This window comes from Gossypium raimondii, chromosome 7, assembly GCF_025698545.1.
Source record: "Gossypium raimondii isolate GPD5lz chromosome 7, ASM2569854v1, whole genome shotgun sequence".
NCBI lineage: Eukaryota > Viridiplantae > Streptophyta > Magnoliopsida > Malvales > Malvaceae > Gossypium > Gossypium raimondii.
This window is the reverse complement of record NC_068571.1, coordinates 53144536-53164992: the sequence shown is the minus strand read 5'-3', so window position 1 is coordinate 53164992 and position 20457 is coordinate 53144536. Positions and strand designations below refer to the sequence as shown.

The 20457-nt window shown below is 32.5% G+C and overlaps 3 protein-coding genes and 1 long non-coding RNA gene across 8 annotated transcripts; 1 reads left to right on the top strand and 3 right to left on the bottom strand.

Annotated features, from left to right (window-relative positions):
- Positions 1–744: 744 nt before the first annotated feature.
- On the bottom strand, positions 745–6806 carry LOC105774120 (3-hydroxyisobutyryl-CoA hydrolase-like protein 3, mitochondrial). 3 transcript variants are annotated; one of them, XM_052633703.1, is made up of 11 exons: positions 6321–6806; positions 5374–5475; positions 5152–5196; positions 4868–4920; positions 3575–3709; positions 3367–3463; positions 2594–2723; positions 2320–2498; positions 2061–2188; positions 1845–1946; positions 745–1164 (listed from the first exon to the last, which is right to left on the bottom strand). In XM_052633703.1, exons 1-11 carry the CDS (start codon positions 6637–6639, stop codon positions 1063–1065), a joined length of 1392 nt encoding a protein of 463 aa, XP_052489663.1. In that variant the 5' UTR covers positions 6640–6806; the 3' UTR covers positions 745–1062. The 3 variants fall into 3 exon arrangements, with proteins under 3 accessions (XP_052489663.1, XP_012452925.1, XP_012452305.1); XM_012597471.2 differs by lacking the exon at positions 5152–5196 and having other exon boundaries at positions 6321–6805; XM_012596851.2 differs by lacking the exon at positions 4868–4920 and having other exon boundaries at positions 5132–5196; positions 6321–6802.
- Positions 6807–9394: 2588 nt separating this feature from the next.
- On the bottom strand, positions 9395–11521 carry LOC105777383 (heavy metal-associated isoprenylated plant protein 8). The gene is made up of 4 exons (XM_012601007.2): positions 11264–11521; positions 10859–11068; positions 10605–10680; positions 9395–9712 (listed from the first exon to the last, which is right to left on the bottom strand). The coding sequence occupies exons 1-4, from the start codon at positions 11396–11398 to the stop codon at positions 9591–9593; spliced, it is 543 nt and encodes a 180-aa protein (XP_012456461.1). The 5' UTR covers positions 11399–11521; the 3' UTR covers positions 9395–9590.
- A 3925-nt stretch (positions 11522–15446) lies between these two features.
- LOC128042329 (uncharacterized) lies at positions 15447–16749 on the top strand. The gene is made up of 2 exons (XR_008197548.1): positions 15447–15741; positions 16450–16749. It is a non-coding gene; the product is annotated as an uncharacterized LOC128042329 (long non-coding RNA).
- LOC105775439 (uncharacterized) lies at positions 16221–20107 on the bottom strand. 3 transcript variants are annotated; one of them, XM_012598147.2, is made up of 12 exons: positions 19850–20107; positions 18245–18544; positions 18094–18167; positions 17851–18010; positions 17747–17771; positions 17549–17638; positions 17301–17472; positions 17147–17220; positions 16993–17062; positions 16715–16917; positions 16572–16645; positions 16221–16503 (listed from the first exon to the last, which is right to left on the bottom strand). In XM_012598147.2, the coding sequence occupies exons 2-12, from the start codon at positions 18468–18470 to the stop codon at positions 16442–16444; spliced, it is 1230 nt and encodes a 409-aa protein (XP_012453601.1). In that variant the 5' UTR covers positions 18471–18544; positions 19850–20107; the 3' UTR covers positions 16221–16441. The 3 variants fall into 3 exon arrangements, with proteins under 3 accessions (XP_012453601.1, XP_012454950.1, XP_052489088.1); XM_012599496.2 differs by having other exon boundaries at positions 16715–16845; XM_052633128.1 differs by having other exon boundaries at positions 16221–16645; positions 16715–16845; positions 16949–17062.
- Between the last annotated feature and the right edge of the window lie 350 nt (positions 20108–20457).

Sequence of the window (20457 nt, the reverse complement as noted above, 5' to 3'; positions counted from 1 at the left end):
AACATCGTTAAAAAATACTGACGTGGCACTGGCAACTAAAAGTATGGTGATACATGATAGTCTCACATTTTGATACATGACAAAAATATTTAAAATTTATAAAAAGATAATTTTTTTCATGTATTAAAATACAGGACTATCACATGTCACTATGTTATTGGTCGTTTGTATTACATCAGCATCATCTCAACATGTTTTAATAGGATTAATCAGACACCTAAAAAGGTATCAATTAGCTTATAATTTTCAAGTTTAAGTGCTAATTAGGTAAAAAAAATTAAAATACCAAATAAATATAAGTTACTAAGTTTAAATACTTTCATATATACTAAATTTCAAATTTTCAAAAAATAAAGGTGCTTATGACATATTTTAACCTTAAAAAAATAATATATATATAAAAGCGGTAGGCCGTGGGAATTTAGCAGAATTTTTCTTTTCTTTTTTAAACAAAAAGTATTTTAAATCTGTTTGCTGCGGGCAAACGGGCAGCCATTCCACGTCATGAAGTAGAACCCACGACCAGGGTATCTGCCCGCAGATATTATTATGTATTGTCAACTTGGGCAAAATAATTTCTAATTACATAATTAACCTGGAATTTATATGGTTTCATTTAATATCATAATATTTTCAGCGAGATCAATTCCCAGACTATTTTCTAGCTCCTACTATAGAGACTTTCATAGTACATTTACCCTTTTTGATAATGTATAGAAACTAATTTGCTTAGAAGAAGCAAAATGCAATCCATGATACTTTTTATCTCATTTTTTCCCCAAGTACTCTCCATCATCAATGTTAGAATGTAACAATCTATGTAATCTATAAACTTTTCCAGCTTAGAGTTGGATGTCAAGAATGTACACTGTAGAGATCAAGGATCAATGATCATGATTGTGCTCCAGTGTTTCACAGTATTATTAAAAGCCTTCAAGTGCCATCTAAGTATATACTAAAAGCTTTTGAATAATAATTTGTTTATTTATTTTCTTCACCTCCAAATTTGTATTTCCATCACTATGGACCATCCAGACGACTTGATATGTGAAGCTGGGATACTTACACTTTCAACTCTTCAATTCCTGGACCTAATGGTTCGAAAATTGCCTCCACATCCTTCGGGTTAACTTCGTTCAAGCTCGGAGGATTCCACTTTGGATTCTGCAAACAGATAGAAAAATGATTCACAACTATGAACAAATAAACTCACCTAAACATGAAAACCCAAACTGACCTGAATGCAAAATGATCCAAACCCAAAATGACCCAAATCTAAAACAACTTTAACTCAAAACGACACAAACCCGAAATAATCCAAACAGGGGTGAAGCCAGAAATTTTGGGGGGCCAAAATGCAAGGTTACCATTGTACTAACCTATAATCTTACAATTTCTAAAGGGACTATAAAGCAATTGTAACATTTTAGGGGTGGGGGAAAGGCCACTACCTCCCCACTCTGGCTCCGCCACTGCACCTGAATACGTAACGGCTTGACTTGAAAAACCCGAACCTCAAATTTGAACCCGAAATGATGTGAAAATTTTGAAACCCAAATTAACCTAATCCAGATTAACCTATCCAAAATCTAATCCGACCACCCAATTGACAAGTCTGGGAATAAATAAGGGTACTGTCCTTAAGGCCAATAAGAATAAAACCCAGAAGCATGTAGGAACATGCACATCCACACAAACAAGTATGCACAGTATAAATGCATGAACAAAATGTACATTCCAAAGAAATAAAATTTGATATATTCGCATATTATCAAAGTATAATAGCCCTAGCAAGCAGTGGATCGATCTTGGAGAGAAAGGGAGCAGAAGCAAGAACAGCCAACCTGATCTTTGTCAACCAAGACTGCACGGACACCTTCGGCAAAATCATTTCGCAAAGAAGACCGTAAGGCAATGCGATATTCGGTTTTCATAACACCTTTTAGCTGGAAAATGATCAATGCAACACAAATATATAGATGTTACATGAAAAATATCACTACAAAAAAAAATGGCACGCGAGAGAGAAAGGCAGTTGGGTTATACATCACCAAACTCACCGTTGTAAATTCATTGCCACTTTTACCATATCCAGATGCAACTCGAGAGAAATAATTTTTCGTTAAGCAAAGAGAAAAAGGAGCGCCCTTTCCCAGCCCCTGCAGAGCATCATTTGCCCACTCTGCCACTGCAGAAAGAAACAGTTAAAACATATCTATATTGACAGTTTCAGTGTCCTCAAACATCGAAAAGAGAACAATAATGATGCATATGCAGATCAATTCACCGTTTGGATTAACTGGTTTTAACTAAGCTTACCAGAAGCTTCTGTGCTTTGCAGATGTTTTTTAAGCTCTTCGATTGTCTCATTAACTGACTTATCTGCACTGAAGCATGAACTTATCTGAGGCAAAAGCAACTTCAAGTGAGCTTCAGACTCGGGGTTACTGCTGTACTTTGCCAACAATGTTGTAAGATCCTTGTCTGGATCCTCAGAACTGCATAAGCATATCGTTTGTCATAAGATCCTAAAAGAATTTCACTACCATTTGAAAAGAAAACTATTAAACTAGAAAGAAGATCAGAGATATACAAGGTACTCGACAGAAGGGCTTCCTTCAGTGAACCTAGATTCCCAGATGGCACGTAGTGTGTTCCAAGCCCTGCATATAGTGCATCTGAAGGTGTTGATATCCTTTTCCCGGTCATTCCAAGATAAGCACCTGCAGAACTCCGAAATTGTAAATGGCAACGATAGAGGGGTACAATATAGTGAGCTGGAAAGAGGGTAAAAGTATCATGGAGGCTCTTGTACCAAGAGGCGGATTGCATTTTGCCCCCTCTACTAAAAAAAAGGCAAATTAGTCTTTATACATTAGGTCAAAGAGTAAAAAGGTCGTCTCCGTTAAAACTTTCATCCATTTCTACTGTTAAAAATTGGCGTGGCTAACGAAATAACCAAATAGTTATATGTGGCATGCCATGTATACCTCATGTTAAAGTGGAGGGATTAGTTTCTAACAGTTAAAATGGATGGAATTTTTAATAGAAGGACCAATTTGCTCTTTGATCTGATGTACAGGGCCTAATTTGCCCATTTTTTTTAATAGAGAGAGCAAAATGCTATCCACCTCCTCGTACAAGAGCCCCAATGATGCTTTTACCTTGAAAAGAGCAAGAGAAGTAAACCAGTGGTTGTGCATATGTACAACAATTAAAGTTTAGCTTTAGGGATTCTGCATCTCCAAAACGTTCTAAAAGACTCACACGTCAACCCCAGTACTTCTGGTTCGAGTTATAGCATACTGTACCAACCAGATTTTGGTACAACTCTTTGAGCTTAGTTTTAGAGAAAAAGAAACATACCAATGGAACCCCCTCCAGGACCTTGTGCTGCTATATATGAAAACCCAACATCAGGAAATAAACCGATTCCATTTTCCGGCATAGCAAGAACAGTCCTCTGATCCAATGATTTATACAAGAACAAAACATTAGAGAGAATTTGTAAAGATATTAATAATTTAAAATGCAAGATAAAAAATTTATGGACTGCAAAGAGATCAGTTTGTACCTCAGTTACCACTCTGTAACGACCATGACTGGAAAGGCCAACGCCAAAGCCCATTGTTACGCCATCCATAAACGATATATAGGGCTTCTTGTACTCGGAAATTTTGCATATTAGAGAGTACTCTGCAGTAAAAACCTGGAAAAACAATACAGCATAATTAGGTAAGTTACTTCAGAAACAGGGTAATAAACACAAAGTGATAAAACAGCATTACAGTAATGAGAAAAAAACAAAGTATACGAACAACTCCGTAATAAGAAAAAATATCTAGTCCAACGAACGTATCATGCACATATGAGGAAATCATTGCTGGTGCAGGACAATCAGGGACGTGTAACAACCGAAAATTTACAATCTTGATGCATTCACAAGATAAAACACTTCAAACTTATCTTACGAGTTAAAACCGCAAGCAAACTCGTCAACAGTTCTATTTTAAATTATGCTCCTACCGTTATAAGCAAAAGCTAATTTCATCTGGACACAGAAGCCGAATTATGTTATTCAAGAAAGAAAAAAGGGGAATTCGGTAAAAGTACCATGGAGGCCACTATACCAGGAGCCAGATTGCAATTTGTCCCCTCTACTGAAAAAATGAGCAACTTAGTCCTTGTACATTATATCAAAGAGAGAACTGGTCCTTCTGTTAAAAATTCTATCCATTTTTACTGTTAAGTGCTGATGTAGTCGATGGAACAACCAAATAGTGACACTTGGCGTGTCATCTCTATACCATGTGCTAACATGGAGGGACTAATTCAAGTAACCAGACAGAAATACGCCATCACTTAACAATATAAATCAACGGAATTTTTAATAGAAAGGCCAATTTGCTCTTTGATCTAACGTACAAGTACTAATTTGCCCATTTTTTGAGTAAAGAAAGCAAATTGCAATTCAACTTCTAGTAAAAGGGTTTCCATGGTATTTTTACCATGGAATTCCTATTGCCTACAATTATCTGACCGCAACTATCCCCACCTGGGATTTATATAAAGTCCACATAATCCCTAAACTCAAGGATGCTTGAAATTTAAGAATTGCATACAATTACTTGCGGGGTTTCAAATTCTCTTTAAGTAAAAATGGTTTCATTTTTCTCAGGAGAAAAGGTAAAGGATAGAGCTTTACTGACACCTAAAGGCGCAATCATAAATGGCTATCGGAAGTGGATCATATCATAGCCATGGTAAGAGTTGTATTTCGAGTTTGAAAACCATGATAGACATCTTTTGCTGACTTAAATTTTGACAAATTGGAAATGTTTATGATTATAACGGTATATAATATAACCTCAATCATATCTGATAGGTTGTTTTTCTCTGTTATCTGCTTCACATCACCACCTGCATATAAGCTAATATCTAAGTTACCAATGAGAAAAGAACACTAAACAGAGCCCAAAAAATAAAAGAAAACTAGAACTACCGCAACCCGCCCAAAACAAGAACAATGCAAATGCAAACAACTTATAGCTAGCAACAGTGGATATAACAAGAACTTGCAGGAAATATTTGTAACACATAGCATGCATTTCGGATGGAAGGGAAAAGGAACCTTTGGCACAAGAGATGTGTTTCTATCCTTTTGGATTTCAGCAACAACACCTTTAATATCCATTCCTGCATTATCCATCAATGGTTAGCCCCGAAAACTCCCCCTTAACACTAGCAACATACAAAAATAGCCTACAAATATATGAATGCGTATTTTTCATTACAAACAACATCTAGAAATGCTATTGTAGAAGTATATTTGCCTTGACAAAGAAGAATCCTATAATTTGTTCTTCAAAGTACCTGCACAAAAGGCACGCGTTGAGCTGCCTTCGATCAAAACACATTTGACCTTTGGATCTGATTCCCATTCATCAAGAATTTGCTTGTACTTGATATCCATATCTGCGTTTATCAAAATACACAAATGTTTCACCGACAATAATTAATATCGACGAAGCAACAAATTTAAATTAGCAAAATATCCCATTAATTCTCAATGATATCAATTTTTTTGTACACAAAAAGCATTCTTCTTTTATTATCTTGAAGAACCATTACGTACTTCTATAAATATACTCATTTCCAATATTACTACCAGCAAATCCTTGAACAAGGTCTTCCTTTCTTGTTTTGCTATTAACTATTTTTGATAGCTTTATCCCTTACATCAAATTTTATCATTATTGAGGAGAGACCAACTCCGTAAGAAGAAGTCTGCAAAGTGTCGCCCACCAGGAACTTGCAAACCCCTGATATTATCCTTGGTGGGGGGTTTTGTCCCTCGATTCTGTGAGAGCTTGAGTGCTTAAAGAGGCGGTGAGTTCAACAAAATGTGAGCGTCTCATCCAATGCCTGAGAAGGCAGAGCATGCAGGCGGGTAGGAAATTTTTATATTTGCACTTGGTGGGTTTTAAACCCGTGACCTATTGCATATAGTGCTTTTCAAGCTTTCGGCCTCTCAATGGAGTCCGGAGGCAAAACTCCAGTGGCGACAAGACAGGAGCCGGTCTGCCGGCTCCTGGCGGACAATACTTCTCAGACTTCTCACAAAAATCAGCCCCCCTTCAACAATCCTTTATAAAGTAAATATTGTAGTTCAAAATCGAGCTAAAACGGATCATTCACTTGGCATCAGCTTTAATACAATCAAAGGTAAATCTTTTAGCTCATACAATAACCATTTAAATTTAAATAATTAAAAAGACATAAATTTTGCATGTAAACTAAGGATAAATAACGAAAAGGACCTAAATTCATGGCATTGAGAGCTTTGGGACGATCTAGAGTGATGACAGCAACGCCGTTCGGGTGAACATTTCCTTTGACAAACTCATCAGCACCGGCCATGGTGGACAAGTTCCGATCACGACTAGATAAAGAAACACCTCCCCTCGACGACCTCGAGGCGTCACTGCAAATAGAGAACCGGATTGAACGAGGAGAAAGGCTTGGAAATCGAGCAGCAGCGGCAACCGCCGATGATTCGGGGTAGTTGGGGAACAAGGATAGCGGAAACTTCAAAGACAAAGATTTGGTGGTGAGTTTAGAGATCGAAAAGCATTTCATGCTGGTCCTTGGTTCAAGTTTTTCGCTTTGGTGACTGTGAACACTGAATTTCAAGATCCGAGTAAAAATGTTGGATAAATTGGAAGAATCAACCTGACGATTTGCTCATACCGTTCGGCAATATTGGGTCCGATGAGCCGATAGTTTCGGGCTGTATCGATTGGGCTGAAATTGGGGCAGGCTGACTCTCGATTGGGCGGATTAGATTGGTTTGGATAGGATAATTTGGAATATAATATTTGGTATCTTGACTTGACTTGATTTGATAGCTAGACTTTTTAAGCTTATTAAATGTTATACAAATTACTCAAAACATGAAGGGTATCATGCTACAAAAGTACATTAACATTAGAGGAAATTCGTGTTAAAAAATAGGCATTGAGCTATGCTTAACATATTAATATTGAATAAGAAAATAAAAGCTTTAAAACTTCAAAATAAAATAAATTCATTATTTTAAATTAGTAAAATAAATAAAAGTAAAAGTAATTTAACATTTCAACTACAAAAAGAAATATCATGTCATCTGTCACATGTCGATTATATATTGGTTATTTTTGCTATCTCATAAAAATAACATTGTTAGTATATTGGAGTAATTTGGAAAACATTTGACAAGTTCAAAGACCAAAATTGGACAAAAAATAGATTGGGTACCAAATTAGAAAAGAGTCAAGTTCGGTACTAAATTAGAACTCAAAAAGACTTAATTACCAAATTAAGAAAAAATGTCAAATTTAAATACCAAATTGGATCTAAAAATTTAAACACCCAATTAAAAAAAGTGTGAAATCATTTCAAATTTATCACTTAAATTACTTATTTAATTAAGTAATTTTGAAATTAAGATAATCTGGATTTGATTCATTCCAGCAAAACCATTAGCTTTTTAAGTTGAATTCGGTCAAGATTGACAAATTTAAACCAAACCAATTTTATTATAAAATGGAACAATTAACTATACTTAAAAGTAAGTAATAAAAAATAATGAATAAAATTCACACATAATAACATCTTAAATTTACTAAAACCTTAGCATTGTTATTCAACCAATGTCTGTAATTCAATAATTATTTTCATTGTTTTATACAATAAATTCATCCATTTAATTTGTTAAATTTTAAAAGTGAATAATGGGGACAATTAATCACAATATTAATATTATCTCTCAATTGTACATAATTTAGATTAGTAAAATAATAAATTTAGTTTTCCATGTTTCTACATTCTGTAAATGTTATGGGCTAAATTTATAAAATCCATACAAATTTGATAAAATGTATAAATTTTGAGAGTTAGATTTGCTGTGGTACCAATAGAAAATATGTACTAATTTATCCTTAGTTGTTGACTTTTAAAATTGATAAGAACTATATCACTCTAATTTTTTTTAGAAAAACTAGTTTCCTCTTTGTTAAAATTGAGAAGACCGGAAAAATCTTTTTACCTTCCACTTTCAAGCTTGTGGCCCAATACTAATTAGTAACAGATGTACATATGTGATTTTTAACCCGAAATTTAAACCTAATCCAATCGATCTGAATCCAATTCAATTAAATTTTAAAATGAAAATTATAAAACCTCAATTTAATTTCTATACCCCATTTCCTATAACAGTGTTAATGAGAAAAAAAGTAAACGTGGAGGAGGCATTTGAGATGTGAAAACCTGTTGATTTATGTTTTGTGTTCCATTCATATTCTAAGCCACATCTTTAATTATCTTAATGCATGCAACAAACAATATAAGTTGGTTTGATTGAATCTGTCATGCAATGGGTCCATCTCTGTTTTTTCTCATTAATCAAACCCTAAAATCACATGTCATGCCTTTCAAAGGACAAAAATCACATTAACAAAAAAAAGTGTTTTAGGTATCAATCACCACTAGAATAGGGCCATGCTGGATCCAAAAATAATACCCCATTTAATATCTAAAGCCATTTTCCAAAAAAAAAAAATCAATAATTTGATTTAATTCATTTATTATACTTAAATTTAAAATTTAATTTTTTATTTTTGTAATATTATTAGTATAGTTATAAATAGGATGGTAAATACGCTTTAGCGTTTGAACTCATATCCTTCTATGCTAATAATAATGTTGATACCAATTGAGTTAAGAATAAGTCGCCTAATTTCTTTAGTTGCTATTTTTAAAATAAAAATGTATTTAAACATAAATTTATTATTTGTTAAATATAGTTGACTAAATTTGCACTTGACCTTAAATTTGTGATCGAGTAACAATAAAAAAATTCACATAATTACTTTAATAAAATTAACGATGTTATCAATTTGAATCTAATAATAACACTATAAAAATAGAGGGACAAAATTATACCAAATTAAAGTAGAAGAGATAAAGTAAAGCTTAGTCCCTAAACTTAGACAACATTACCACCTTGGTCCCTAATTTCTTTTGTCCCCATTAATCCTGGAACTTAACAACTTGGATTTCGTTAAAGATGAGGAGGCACAAACACTCTTGGATGGTGTAGTATCATCACTTATTTTTTAAAAAGTCATTAATAAATTTTAATAATGTTTTTTTTATATTTTATATAAATTTTTAAAATTTCAAGTAAGTATCACGTCATTACACATTAATCATGGATTAAATTGGGAAAAATTTTCAAATTTCAAAATTAATATGGACCAAAAAATTTAAGGACCAACATAAAAAAAGTTGTCAAATTTTGGGATTAAATGTTGCTTTATCCCAAAGTAAAATGATTGAATCTCAAATTTCAGCATTTTAGAGGGACTAAAACTACAATTAAACAAGGATCCCGAATAGTAATTACAAGATTGTTTTGCTGCTTTGCAAAATGCAATAGCAAAGCTAAACCAGGATAAGCTTACACAGTATTTTTAATAGCTATTTTAACTAACGTAATGGCTATGTTACTTCCTTTACTATCCTCTAAAAAGGCTAACAACAACGAGGAATCAAGAAGTCCAAAGCTCTGCATTTTTAACCTTTGAGACACTCTCAAGCACTTCAAAAGGGATTATATCACCAATAACAACCACCCTTTTGCTTTCCAAGTCTACTTTGTATGAGGTCACTCCTGTTTTTTTCAGTGGGACAGCTAAGAATTACATTATAGTAACCAAGAAAACGAAGGCAAAATTCATTGCATGACAAGCAATACAACAACATTTGCATTATAATATGTTTGGTTCTGTATATGGATGAGTGATGGCTCATCACTGTAATGCATTATGGTCAATATATTGCTTTTACTTCTGAGCTTGTTAGGTTTACTGTCAGAAATGGTTAAACTACTAAAATAATTCAATTTTTTAAAAAAAGTACAAGTAGGGGAGAAGACAGTGTAAATTATATTTTTTAAAAATGTAAATGAAAGGTTACCATACTTTTCTTTTTTAATATAATTAATGTTGATTATATTTAGGTTCATATTTATTCCTTTTAATAATATATCTTTAAGATTTAAATTTAGGTTTTTCTTCAAAATTGTAATCAAAGCCCTTGTACTAGGCATTTTTATTGTTAAAAATTGATCTCTATACGTCAATATAAGGTACACATGGCACGCCAGGTGTAACTTTTTGACTATTCCGTTTGTCACGCTAGTTTTTAACAGTAGAATTAGAATTAGATAAATATTTTAATTGAAATAACTAATTTACTTTTTAATTTAATGTATAAGAGCTCAATTGTTATTTTTTAAGTAAATGGGTGAAAATATATTTTGATTTCTAGAATAGGGATTTCTATATTATTAGTACTAGTTAGTCTATTCTCAAGCAATAGGGTTCGGATCTCATTAGTATTCTTATTTGATAATTATGATCATTTTATGTCCTAACCCTAAATTAATTAAATTTTATTTCTCTCCTACAAGAACACTTAATTTCAAGTAATAGTATGAATCTTTTGATGGAAAACAAGGAGGAAAATTCAAAAAGATAGAAAAAGGAAAATATGTTACTTACCATCCAGCTTGGAAATGTGTTTCTCCACTTTTCTTGCACAACCATGGCAATGCATGGATACCCTTAGTACCACCATCTACAGAAACCCCAAACAAAATGTAAAAAACAAAAAAAAAAAAAATCTCAAACCCTTTAAAATATAAAGAAATTAAAATATCCTTCTTTAGGAAAAAATAATTTCAATCATTGTGGGTTTAATCGAAACAAGATAATATAAAGAAGACATTAGAGGCATAAAATAAAATAACTCTTACCTTAGGCTTAAGTTGAAAGGCCAAGGTTTGCTTGCCAGAAACAACATCTTTCAGTCTCAACTGGGTTTTTTCAGATACCATCAATGGCTTCCTCTCAAACTCATCATCCAAAGCATTGTTCATGCAGAAACAAGAACATGATGAGCCTGAAATTGATGACAAATATAAACAATCCAACATCTTGCCAAAACTGAGCTTTCCCATTGTTTTCTAACACACCAAAGACAAAATATAATCTCACTTGGGAAACTCAAACCATAGCCAAAATGTCAAATTTATAAGAAGAAAAATCAATTCGAAAAAGCGAAACAGAAAGTCAAAGTTTCTTGGGAAAAACAAAAGCTACTATAATTCAGAAACCTATGAACCTACTGTGAAGCAATATTGAAGAAGAAAAGAACCTACAAGGCCAATTTTTATTTTGTTTGTTTGTTTGTTTGGAGTTGCCAGTGCCAAACTAGTCAAAGCAAAGGGAAACCCCAAAGCCAAAAAAGCAAAAGAAAAGAAGTTGCTTATGAAGACAGTTAACACACCAAGCATTCACATGAAAAACTATGCTACGCTGTTATAAAAAAAGACTTGAGTGAGGGAATGAAGGTGAGATATAAAACAAATTTCATGTGAGATACTGTAGTTGGTTTTTGGAAGTAAAGCAATAAAACAGGGGATCATATATAGTTAGCACTGCCAGAGATTGCGAAGGAGAAGCTGAACATGGCATGAGTTAAAAAAAATTTCACTTTAGTTAAGTTAGCAAGTGATAATTTATTATCTTAATTCGATTTGATTTTTTTTAATCGCGTTGAGTGAAATGAAATTTAAGTCAAGTCGAATCGAATAAATTTTTTCGAGTTAAATGAAAAATTAAACATGTCAAATTAAAATTCGTTGACAAGATTATTAATTTCTAAAAAAATATAAATTTGAAATCATATATATTTGAGAACATTTTCAAGCCAAAATAACAAGAAAAAGATTATGTTGTAGTATGATAAACTTGATTTGGTATTTTATGTTATTATTTTGATTTTTTAAAGTATTATAATTTAATATTTTATATAATTTTTAAATTTTGTAGTTTATATAATATTTTAATAAATATTTTAATATTATTTTGAATTTTTATAACTTTTTCGAGGGGATCAATTTGCTTATTTTCAAAATTAGAAAGAACTTAAGGGCATTTACATCAATTTATTATTCAAGGTGTAATATTCAATTTGATTCAAATTGAAAAATTGAACATTTATTCAAATTTATTCAAAAATTGAAAAACTCAATTCAATTAGTTCAAAATAAAAAAAATCAAATTTTAGCATGTCGGTAATATAGATTTATAGTAAAAGAGTGGATAAAGCATTTTGAGTAGGGTGTATAAGTACATTTGGTATAATATATGATCATGGCGCATGACCTTAAGCATGCATTAGAAAGATCAAAACAAGTTTAATAATCAATTCCAAAAGAAGAATATGGAAATGAATTATTCAAAAAAGAGTTGAAGTTTGTTGGCAAACCTTGTCTTCATCTTCATTCTTTTATTACTAATTGGTTGACTTTTGGGTTTCATCCTTCTACTATACTCAAATTTAAAATTTAATTTCTCTATTTTAATTTATTATAGCTTGATCCTTCTATTGCTATAATGTTCTCGGTAGGCCCAAATTGATAATACCATTAGTTGTTGTCATTAAATTGATGATGTGAACTTTTTTAGTGATATTTAATCACATCATGTTCAATTTATATTAAATTTGCATATCAGTTGAATGCTTAAAGTTGTTTCCTTTTGTATAAAAAAATTCATGTATTCACTTTAACAATAACAACTAAAAGTGTTCTGAACTTAGATTTATTAATAACATTATAAAATTTAAGAGATCAAATTATGCCAAATTGAATTAGAAGTGTAAATGAGACACTAGTGCTTGCAAGCTATTCGACTTCAATTCAATAATTATCGAGTCAAGTAATTGGAGTTATCAATCAAGCCGAATTCGAGCACTGTAATATTTGATTCGAATGGCTTGTGAGCCTAATTGAACCTTTTACTTGAATATATTTTTATATTATAAAATTACATTTTTACCTTTATTATACGGGAATAGCTTAAATATGAACGAGGTCGAGCTTGTATAGGAACAAGCTTATTTGAGCTCAAGTCGAATAACGAAATCAAATTTATTATTGAACTTGTTAGCATTTGAGTTCGGTTTTAGTCGATTAGAGCATTAAATTGAAGTATAGGATGCTAAATTTTAGTAGAGTAGAAGTAAGAATAGAATTATTGGCGCCCTCTGAGGTGAGCAATTATTATAAGATTTGAATTATATTTTTGTAGTAATATGAGATTTAAAAATATGTAAGTGTAGTAATTTTGAACAAAGATTAAGGGGACCAGGTTGGACCATGTGAATGATTTTGGTTCCTTTATTATAGTGGGTGGAAAAATAAAGGAATTCTTTTAAAAAAAAAATAAGAGAGTAAAAGTGAGTGGTGAATGGTTATGGGTAAAGCAAGTTAAGCACGTGTTAGTCACATGGAAGCATTGAAGAAATGTGGGGTTACAGACAAGACAAGCAGCAAAAATGTTGTGTTTTTGGTCTGAAAAACAGCTTAGGAGCAGGCAAAGCACCGCCCCTCCCCCGACAAGTTATGGCAAATGCACCGTTTTGGGATCACACAAATATTGTATCAGCTCTCCGCATAAAGCTGCAGACAGCACCGTAGCAACGAAGAACCAACACTGGGGATATGATACACAACCACCACATTTTGAGAGTTTTATGGGAACCTGCCGTTGGGTACAACCAACTAGTGATTGAAAGATTATTTAATAGATTCAATGCAATTCACTTATGTCAAAACTTGGTGTACCAATAGTTGATACTTTACTTCTTGTATGACTAGATCTGTAAGTTTTAACTTAAATTTAAAATTTAACTTAATTAATTCAAACTTAAATTCGAGTCAATCTAATTTGATTGTAAAAAAAGTAATAATTCAAATCCATCCTGTTGACACTATTTTTTTGATAAAACGGGGTTGACTTGGATTTTGAAAAAAAGAACGAAAACGGGAGTCGCCACCAATCCTTTTTTGATGAGGTGTGATCGGGTCACCTCGAAAAGTGGTTGTTTTTAATAAACGATTTAATTTTTATTAAAACAACGATTTTGGTATACGAAATTCAGAAAATGGGTTCGGGAGTCGGTTATGCACGAGGAAGGATTAGCACCCTCGATACGCCCAAAATTGGTACCTAGTTGATTAATTAGTGTCTTAGTGTCGACAATTAAAAACCTTGAAGAGTTTTAAAAATACGATCCTTAAAAGAAACTCTGATAATGTGAATTGAAATATAAGATTCTCTTGTTCCGAAGGAATATCACATCCAGCACGTTAGGACACGATACTCTAAACCATCGAAACCAAGATCACCTTATAGTTTAATGAAACCATACTTTGAAGTTTTAAGAGGATATTTGGCTATTTAGTCGAACGAGAAATCGAAACCCAGCACGTTAGGGCACGTTTTCTCGATTTTCCAAACGCGAAATATTTCCTTATTTTAAAAGTTTAAAAAGGATTTTTGACTATTTAGTCGAACGAGAAATCGAAACCCAGCACGTTAGGACACGTTTTCTCGATTTTCCAAACGCGAAATATTGCCTTATTTAGAAAAACTTTCCTTTTGATGTTTGGTGTTAACATATGTGACAAAACAATAACGAATATAACAAGTTAAAGATAAATAGTACAGACAATCATAAAAAATGGAATAAATAAATATAAGAGATGAATCAAACACTTAATAACAAGTAAGTAAACGAATAGAATTAAAATGTTCTTTTAAAATAATAATGAACATATACGAAAATATATAAATAAACATCGAGTAAAAAATAAAAAATGTGTGTTTTATATACATATTTTAAAATAATAAAATATAACAAATGTATGAATTATAAGATATAGGTACATATACGTATTATAAAATGTATAGATGTACGTAGTTTAAGATTATAAAATATATATAACGAATATATGTACGTATATATGTTATAAAATAATAAAAAACCTATGTATGTAGACACATTCATTACACATATATAACAAAGTTTGAAGAATAAGAAAGATATAAATAGCATCGATATAATGTAAATATAGTAATTAATATAAAGACAAATATCTTTGATATTTAAATAAGTAAATATAAATAACGTATAACAACAATAAAACAAATAATAATAATCATGATAGCAATCAAAATATTAATATTATTAGTAAAATAACTAAAATAATAAAACAAATCGACTAAATTGCATTTAGAAACAAAACTTGGGGTCTAAAGTGCAAATAAACAGAAAAGGGGCCACCAGGGACCAAAATAAAACCCGCTGAAAGGGCGAGGAACCAAGGGCGCAAATATCCCCTAAGGAGAAAACGCGCGGATCCTTTCAAGTCGGGTCGGGTCGCGTGGTTAAAGCTCGAAACGGCGCCGTTTTGGTGTAAATGAAACTACGTCGTTTAATGCAATTATAAAAGCCCAAAAAAAACAAAAATTCATTTCAGCCCTTGCTTCAAAAAAACTGAAGAGTGACTCAAAGCCTCTCTCCCTCTCCTCTTCTCCGGCCAATATGGCCACCATCTGTCCGTCGGCTACCCGCCGGCCACCGGCGACGGCACCGCCGTGCATGGTGGCCGGGAAACCCAAAAGTGCCCCTTTTTAGCCCGTTTTAAGCCTAGATTTTAGATCTAGAAGACAAATGCCTGAAAAGTAAAAAAAAAAGAAGAAGAAAAGATTCGACCTTTGCCCCCTTTTTTACCGATCTCGACGCCGGGAAAAAGACCACCGACGGAGGGGCCACGGGCCGATTCTGGTAAGTTTGCTTTCCTTTTTATTTGTTAAAACACTTGTAAAGAAAATAAATAAATAAAAGATGAATAAAAAAGAAAACAAAAAATGAAACAATAGAATCTCAACCTTTTCCTTCTATTTAGGAATTTAAAGGTCATAAATAAAAGTAAGTACTGTATGATATATATATAAAATGTATAGATCGGGAAAAGGTAGATTAATTAATCTCAGTTTTCAGCCATTTCACTTTCAAATCAACGTACCCACAAGATCCTCTAAATCCCAGAAATGTATAAGTTCTTATCATATTTTTCTGTTCGAAATGATCATTTTATCCTTCATTATCTGCAATAACATAGCTTCATGTCTTATCTACTTACGATGTAAAAACAAAGTTTTTATCTTAAATTTTATTTAAATGTAGAAGCTAATTAGATGTTATAATCATAAATTTTCTTGTATATAACTTCGATGAAAAAAAAAGGGTGGATTTTGGAGAAATTTACTAAAGAAATGAAAGGAAGTTTATATCTTCCTTCAATATGTGTATTAACAAATATTATTTAGGCATTTTGCTTTCACAAATTTTGAGTATAATTTTGTATTTTCCCATTCCCCCACTTTGATCCATAAACATCCCCATCTAACCGATTGCCTACTATGCTTCAGCAAATGGTTGCCATTTTATGCAACAATGGAATCCAAAGGAACTGATCACCATTTCATGCAGATTCATTTGTTTGTCTGCACCTCAACAATATGACAGGAGCCACCAACATCCACACTGCAACAAATATCAAGTCCTTAAGGATCGTCCGAAACTCATCGATAATAGTCGAGTTATGTACTTACAGTAAACACTGACGGCTAGCCATTCGTTCACTATCCTCACCCAAGTACTTGTCCAACCGACATCGATCGTCCATCTGTGAAATCAAACCATGTCACAACCAGTCCTATAATCAAATAAGTGATTCTTCAAATGTAATACATACTTTTTAATAATATGATGAGTATTCCATCCGATCAATAGCATCGCGAAATACATAGCACCAGTCGCGAAAACGAAGTGGAAGAAACCGTAACCGTACGGTACCGCATCTTCGGCAGGTGCTTCCTTTTTAACCTGAAAACATTGAGAATCGATGCCGGTCGAAAACGTAGCGATAACCATAGCCAATAACGCGACGATAAAGCTCTGGAAAGAAACACAAAAAGAGTTTAATCACCGTGTCTCGGCCCGTAAAACATTTTCGAAAGAATGAAACATTACTATGATTGTAAGCCAATCTGTTCTGTTTGAAGCCTCTGCTTTCCTAATACAATTTTCACCAGCTGGTTCACTGGAAACACATAAATGTTAATAGGTTAACATTTACTCCATCCAACGCGGGTTTTCAAAACTGCAAAAGGCTTAAAAAACTTGCCTTCGAATCGCACACCAACAGATGAATACTATATAAAGTCCCATGAGTCCCGGAGTTAAGATACCCGCGTTCACCTGTTTCACAAATCATGCACTTCATTAGGTTACAAATCATGCTATGGGATTATACAATCCGGAGAAGTTTGAGTACGTACTTTTGGGTGAAGAGAAACACTCGTCATGAGTTGAATGAGTACCAGTGTCCATGTAATGAAGAAAATATTAAGTAGACAAGACGGTTCTGGAGCATACCATACATACATCATGATGATCCCAACTATACATATAATATATGCAGCTGTTGCAAGCAACATCACATGGATATGGCTGAAGAAATAAAGTAAATTTTCATCAATATTGTTACGATCACGATCGTGCGGTTCGAGTCGGGGCCGAGACTTACCATTTATCTTCTGTTTTGTCTGATTGACAACAATCATTCAACCATGTAATGAAACTGATAACACTCACAAGCTGAACTAAGAGAAAGACCCTATAAGAACAAGGAAAACAATCTTAAAACAATTAAGATTTGAATAATTATAACATAGGAAGCATCTTCAACTTCCTCAACATACTATAACATGAATCTGTCATGTACCCGGCACCGAAATGCGCAATCTCCCCTACACGAGCAACCGGAAAACACGTGTTAAGACCATCCATGTCTATTAACAAAACAGAACTTATGAATAGAACACAAACCGTATATCTGTATGATAAAAGTAGGCACTAAGAACGCGGTTGCCGTCAAGGCAATCCAAAGACCGATCTTGAAGGACCACCATCCTGAATGCCATGTGTCTCTGCAATTGTAAAGACTTGAAGTACCAGCAGTTGAAAGGAACATTACGAAATAAAATGCCTAACATATAAAGTTAAGGTAACAGATTAACAATGCAACACAAATTTAGAAATGGATCAAATGTGACATAATATAAAGGATACAAAACATCCTAAGCTCACTCGAAGGACACCTTCGGCACCTAAACACCCCCGGCCGCCTTGACAGTTCTTCAGTCCTGCAACCACATTGTGAAACATGTTATGTAAGGGAAATCAATGTCGGAGACAAAACAATTGAATCGAATCGTCTTACTTTCCATTTCCGGGAACGCGTTGCGGCCGTAATCTCGGACCGCCCAAGCTAACAAATTCGAGGCTAAGAAGATCAAACCATAGACATATCTAGCCATCCAAGGGTTGGAACCATTTTTGAACTGACCAAACCAGGAACCTTCCTTGAAAGCTATACGACGTTCATTGTTGTTGCTTGTTGAACCACTTTCCATTTCACTTTTGGACCTTCCAGTAGTACCTTCCATTCTTACATTACATTACAGGTTTCATTGTGTTCCAAGAAAGTAGCAAGGGAAAAAAACAGTAGATTCCCAGTTCACTGCAAAAATGGAAACCTTGTTTTTAAAAAATTTTAAATAATCATTTTTTTGTCATGGTGGATCCATGATACCGTTACCAAAATGTCAAAAGGTGGGACTTATCGAAAATCGTGCTTCCATAAGAAAATTGGGTTTCTTTTCTTTTCAGCTTAATTATTTAATTTTGTCTTTTTTAGTCACTAGTGGGTTAATTGTGGTAACTTTTTAAATTAGTATAATAGTAACTTTAATTCTCAATATTTGAAAATTATATCAATTTAATCTTGATTATATAAAAAATTAATCCTCAATATTTACACATTATGTAATTTGTTTTTTTTAGTTTTGTTTTTCTTTGTGACATTGATTGTTAATTTTAAAAATTAACCCTAAATTTTAGGCCTCAATGCAAGAACAATTGCCATGTTCAAGCACCAATATAAGAACAATTGTCAAGTTCAAGACTAATTTAAATAAAAAAAAAATTTCCCCAATGTGGGAATAATCGCTAAGTTCAAGACTTAACTTTTATAAAAAAAAAAAAGGAAAAAATAATTATGAAATTTAGACCCAAATAATGATTTAAACCAATTTAGAAATAGACCGGTTAGAAATGAGAACCTAAGTTGATTGCGTGCAATGCAGGGTAAGCTTGCAGCTTTTATCTTTACTTTAATAAGAAATTGATGCATCTAAATTAAATTTGGCAGTGAATCTTTCTTTTTTCTTTGCTGTAAAAATGCAAATTATTAAAATTTATGTCACCAAAAAAAATAAAGATGGGTTATTTGTGCATGGAGAACCGTGAATGAAATTAACAATCAATTGCAAGCAGTCCTTTTACTGTTTTGGTACAATTTTAACCTTTGCAAATCTGCTGATTTCACGTTTGATCTGGTTATTTTTAAAAGTAGTTAAATAATCATAGTATCAAAACGTCAAAAGTTGGGAGTGTGCTTTTATAAGAAAATTGGGGTTTTTTTTTTAGCTTTTAATTAGGGCAGTCACTTAATTATTAGTAATTCTTTTATTAATTCACTATGAAAAGTTACAGAATGATCATCTAATTATTAGTAAATTTATTTTTTAGTCACCTAACTTTAAAATGTTAAACTATTCAATTTTATTTATTTTTTATCCTACTTTTAAAAACAATATATTTAATCTTCAACATTATATCAATTTAATCTTAATTCTAAAATGAAGAAAATTAGCATAGAAAGAAACACTTGTTGTCATGTGCATTACTTCCAAAATCATAAACACGCACCGAAAAACGCATGAATAAAAGTTGCAGTCTTAAAGAACTGAACGTATATGTATACCTGGAAAATGAGATTAGTCCAAAGCTTTAAAATCCCAAAACGGCAACGTTCTCTACAAATAGGGAGCTCCTTCTATCTCAGATAAGCAAAAAAACAGAGAGGAGGAGAAGAAGAAGAAGAAGAAAGAGATATAGATTTTTCCGTTTCTTTAATATATCTGTGTGTGTAGCATAAAGGGAAAAAGAGATGGAGAGCTTGCTTTTGGGGTATGTAATTGGGTTTCTTCATCATCATCTTTTACTTTTCCCATGGCGTAAGCTCTCCTATACATCCTTGCTTACAAGGCTTATTTATAACTTAAATAAATTTAATCGCCAAACATTCTCAATGTTGTTGTTTCTAATAAATATCAAAATTATGCATTCATTATGATTTTATAAATTAAATTTTAATTTATTTCAATTTTTGCAGATTACTAACAATATTGCTGAATTAATACTGTTTTACATTGATATATTGCATACGCAAACAATTATATTAATCAAATATGAAAATAAATGTATCTATTTATTTCTTTAAAATGTACAATGATCATAATCAAAGTTTTATTTACACATATGAATCGCATTTGAGTTTCATGTGTACAATTACACCAAATTAAACTTCTT

What these genes read in the sequence shown, in the direction of transcription:
- LOC105774120 (XM_052633703.1), bottom strand. Translation starts at nt 6,639, where the DNA reads ATGAAATGCTTTTCGATCTCTAAACTCACCACCAAATCTTTGTCTTTG. An exon ending in GCCCTTCTGTCGAGTACCTT is followed by an intron (nt 2,499 to 2,593) that starts GTATATCTCTGA and finishes ATGCTTATGCAG; the next exon opens with TTCTGAGGATCCAGACAAGG. An exon ending in TCTTGGTTGACAAAGATCAG is followed by an intron (nt 1,165 to 1,844) that starts GTTGGCTGTTCT and finishes ATCTGTTTGCAG; the next exon opens with AATCCAAAGTGGAATCCTCC.
- LOC105777383 (XM_012601007.2), bottom strand. Translation starts at nt 11,398, where the DNA reads ATGCTTGGTGTGTTAACTGTCTTCATAAGCAACTTCTTTTCTTTTGCT. An exon ending in ACAAAATAAAAATTGGCCTT is followed by an intron (nt 11,069 to 11,263) that starts GTAGGTTCTTTT and finishes TTGGTGTGTTAG; the next exon opens with AAAACAATGGGAAAGCTCAG. An exon ending in ACACATTTCCAAGCTGGATG is followed by an intron (nt 9,713 to 10,604) that starts GTAAGTAACATA and finishes TGAAAAAAACAG; the next exon opens with GAGTGACCTCATACAAAGTA.
- LOC105775439 (XM_012598147.2), bottom strand. Translation starts at nt 18,470, where the DNA reads ATGGAAGGTACTACTGGAAGGTCCAAAAGTGAAATGGAAAGTGGTTCA. An exon ending in GAGTGAGCTTAGGATGTTTT is followed by an intron (nt 18,011 to 18,093) that starts GTATCCTTTATA and finishes TTTATATGTTAG; the next exon opens with GCATTTTATTTCGTAATGTT. An exon ending in ACTCATCATATTATTAAAAA is followed by an intron (nt 16,646 to 16,714) that starts GTATGTATTACA and finishes TTGATTTCACAG; the next exon opens with ATGGACGATCGATGTCGGTT.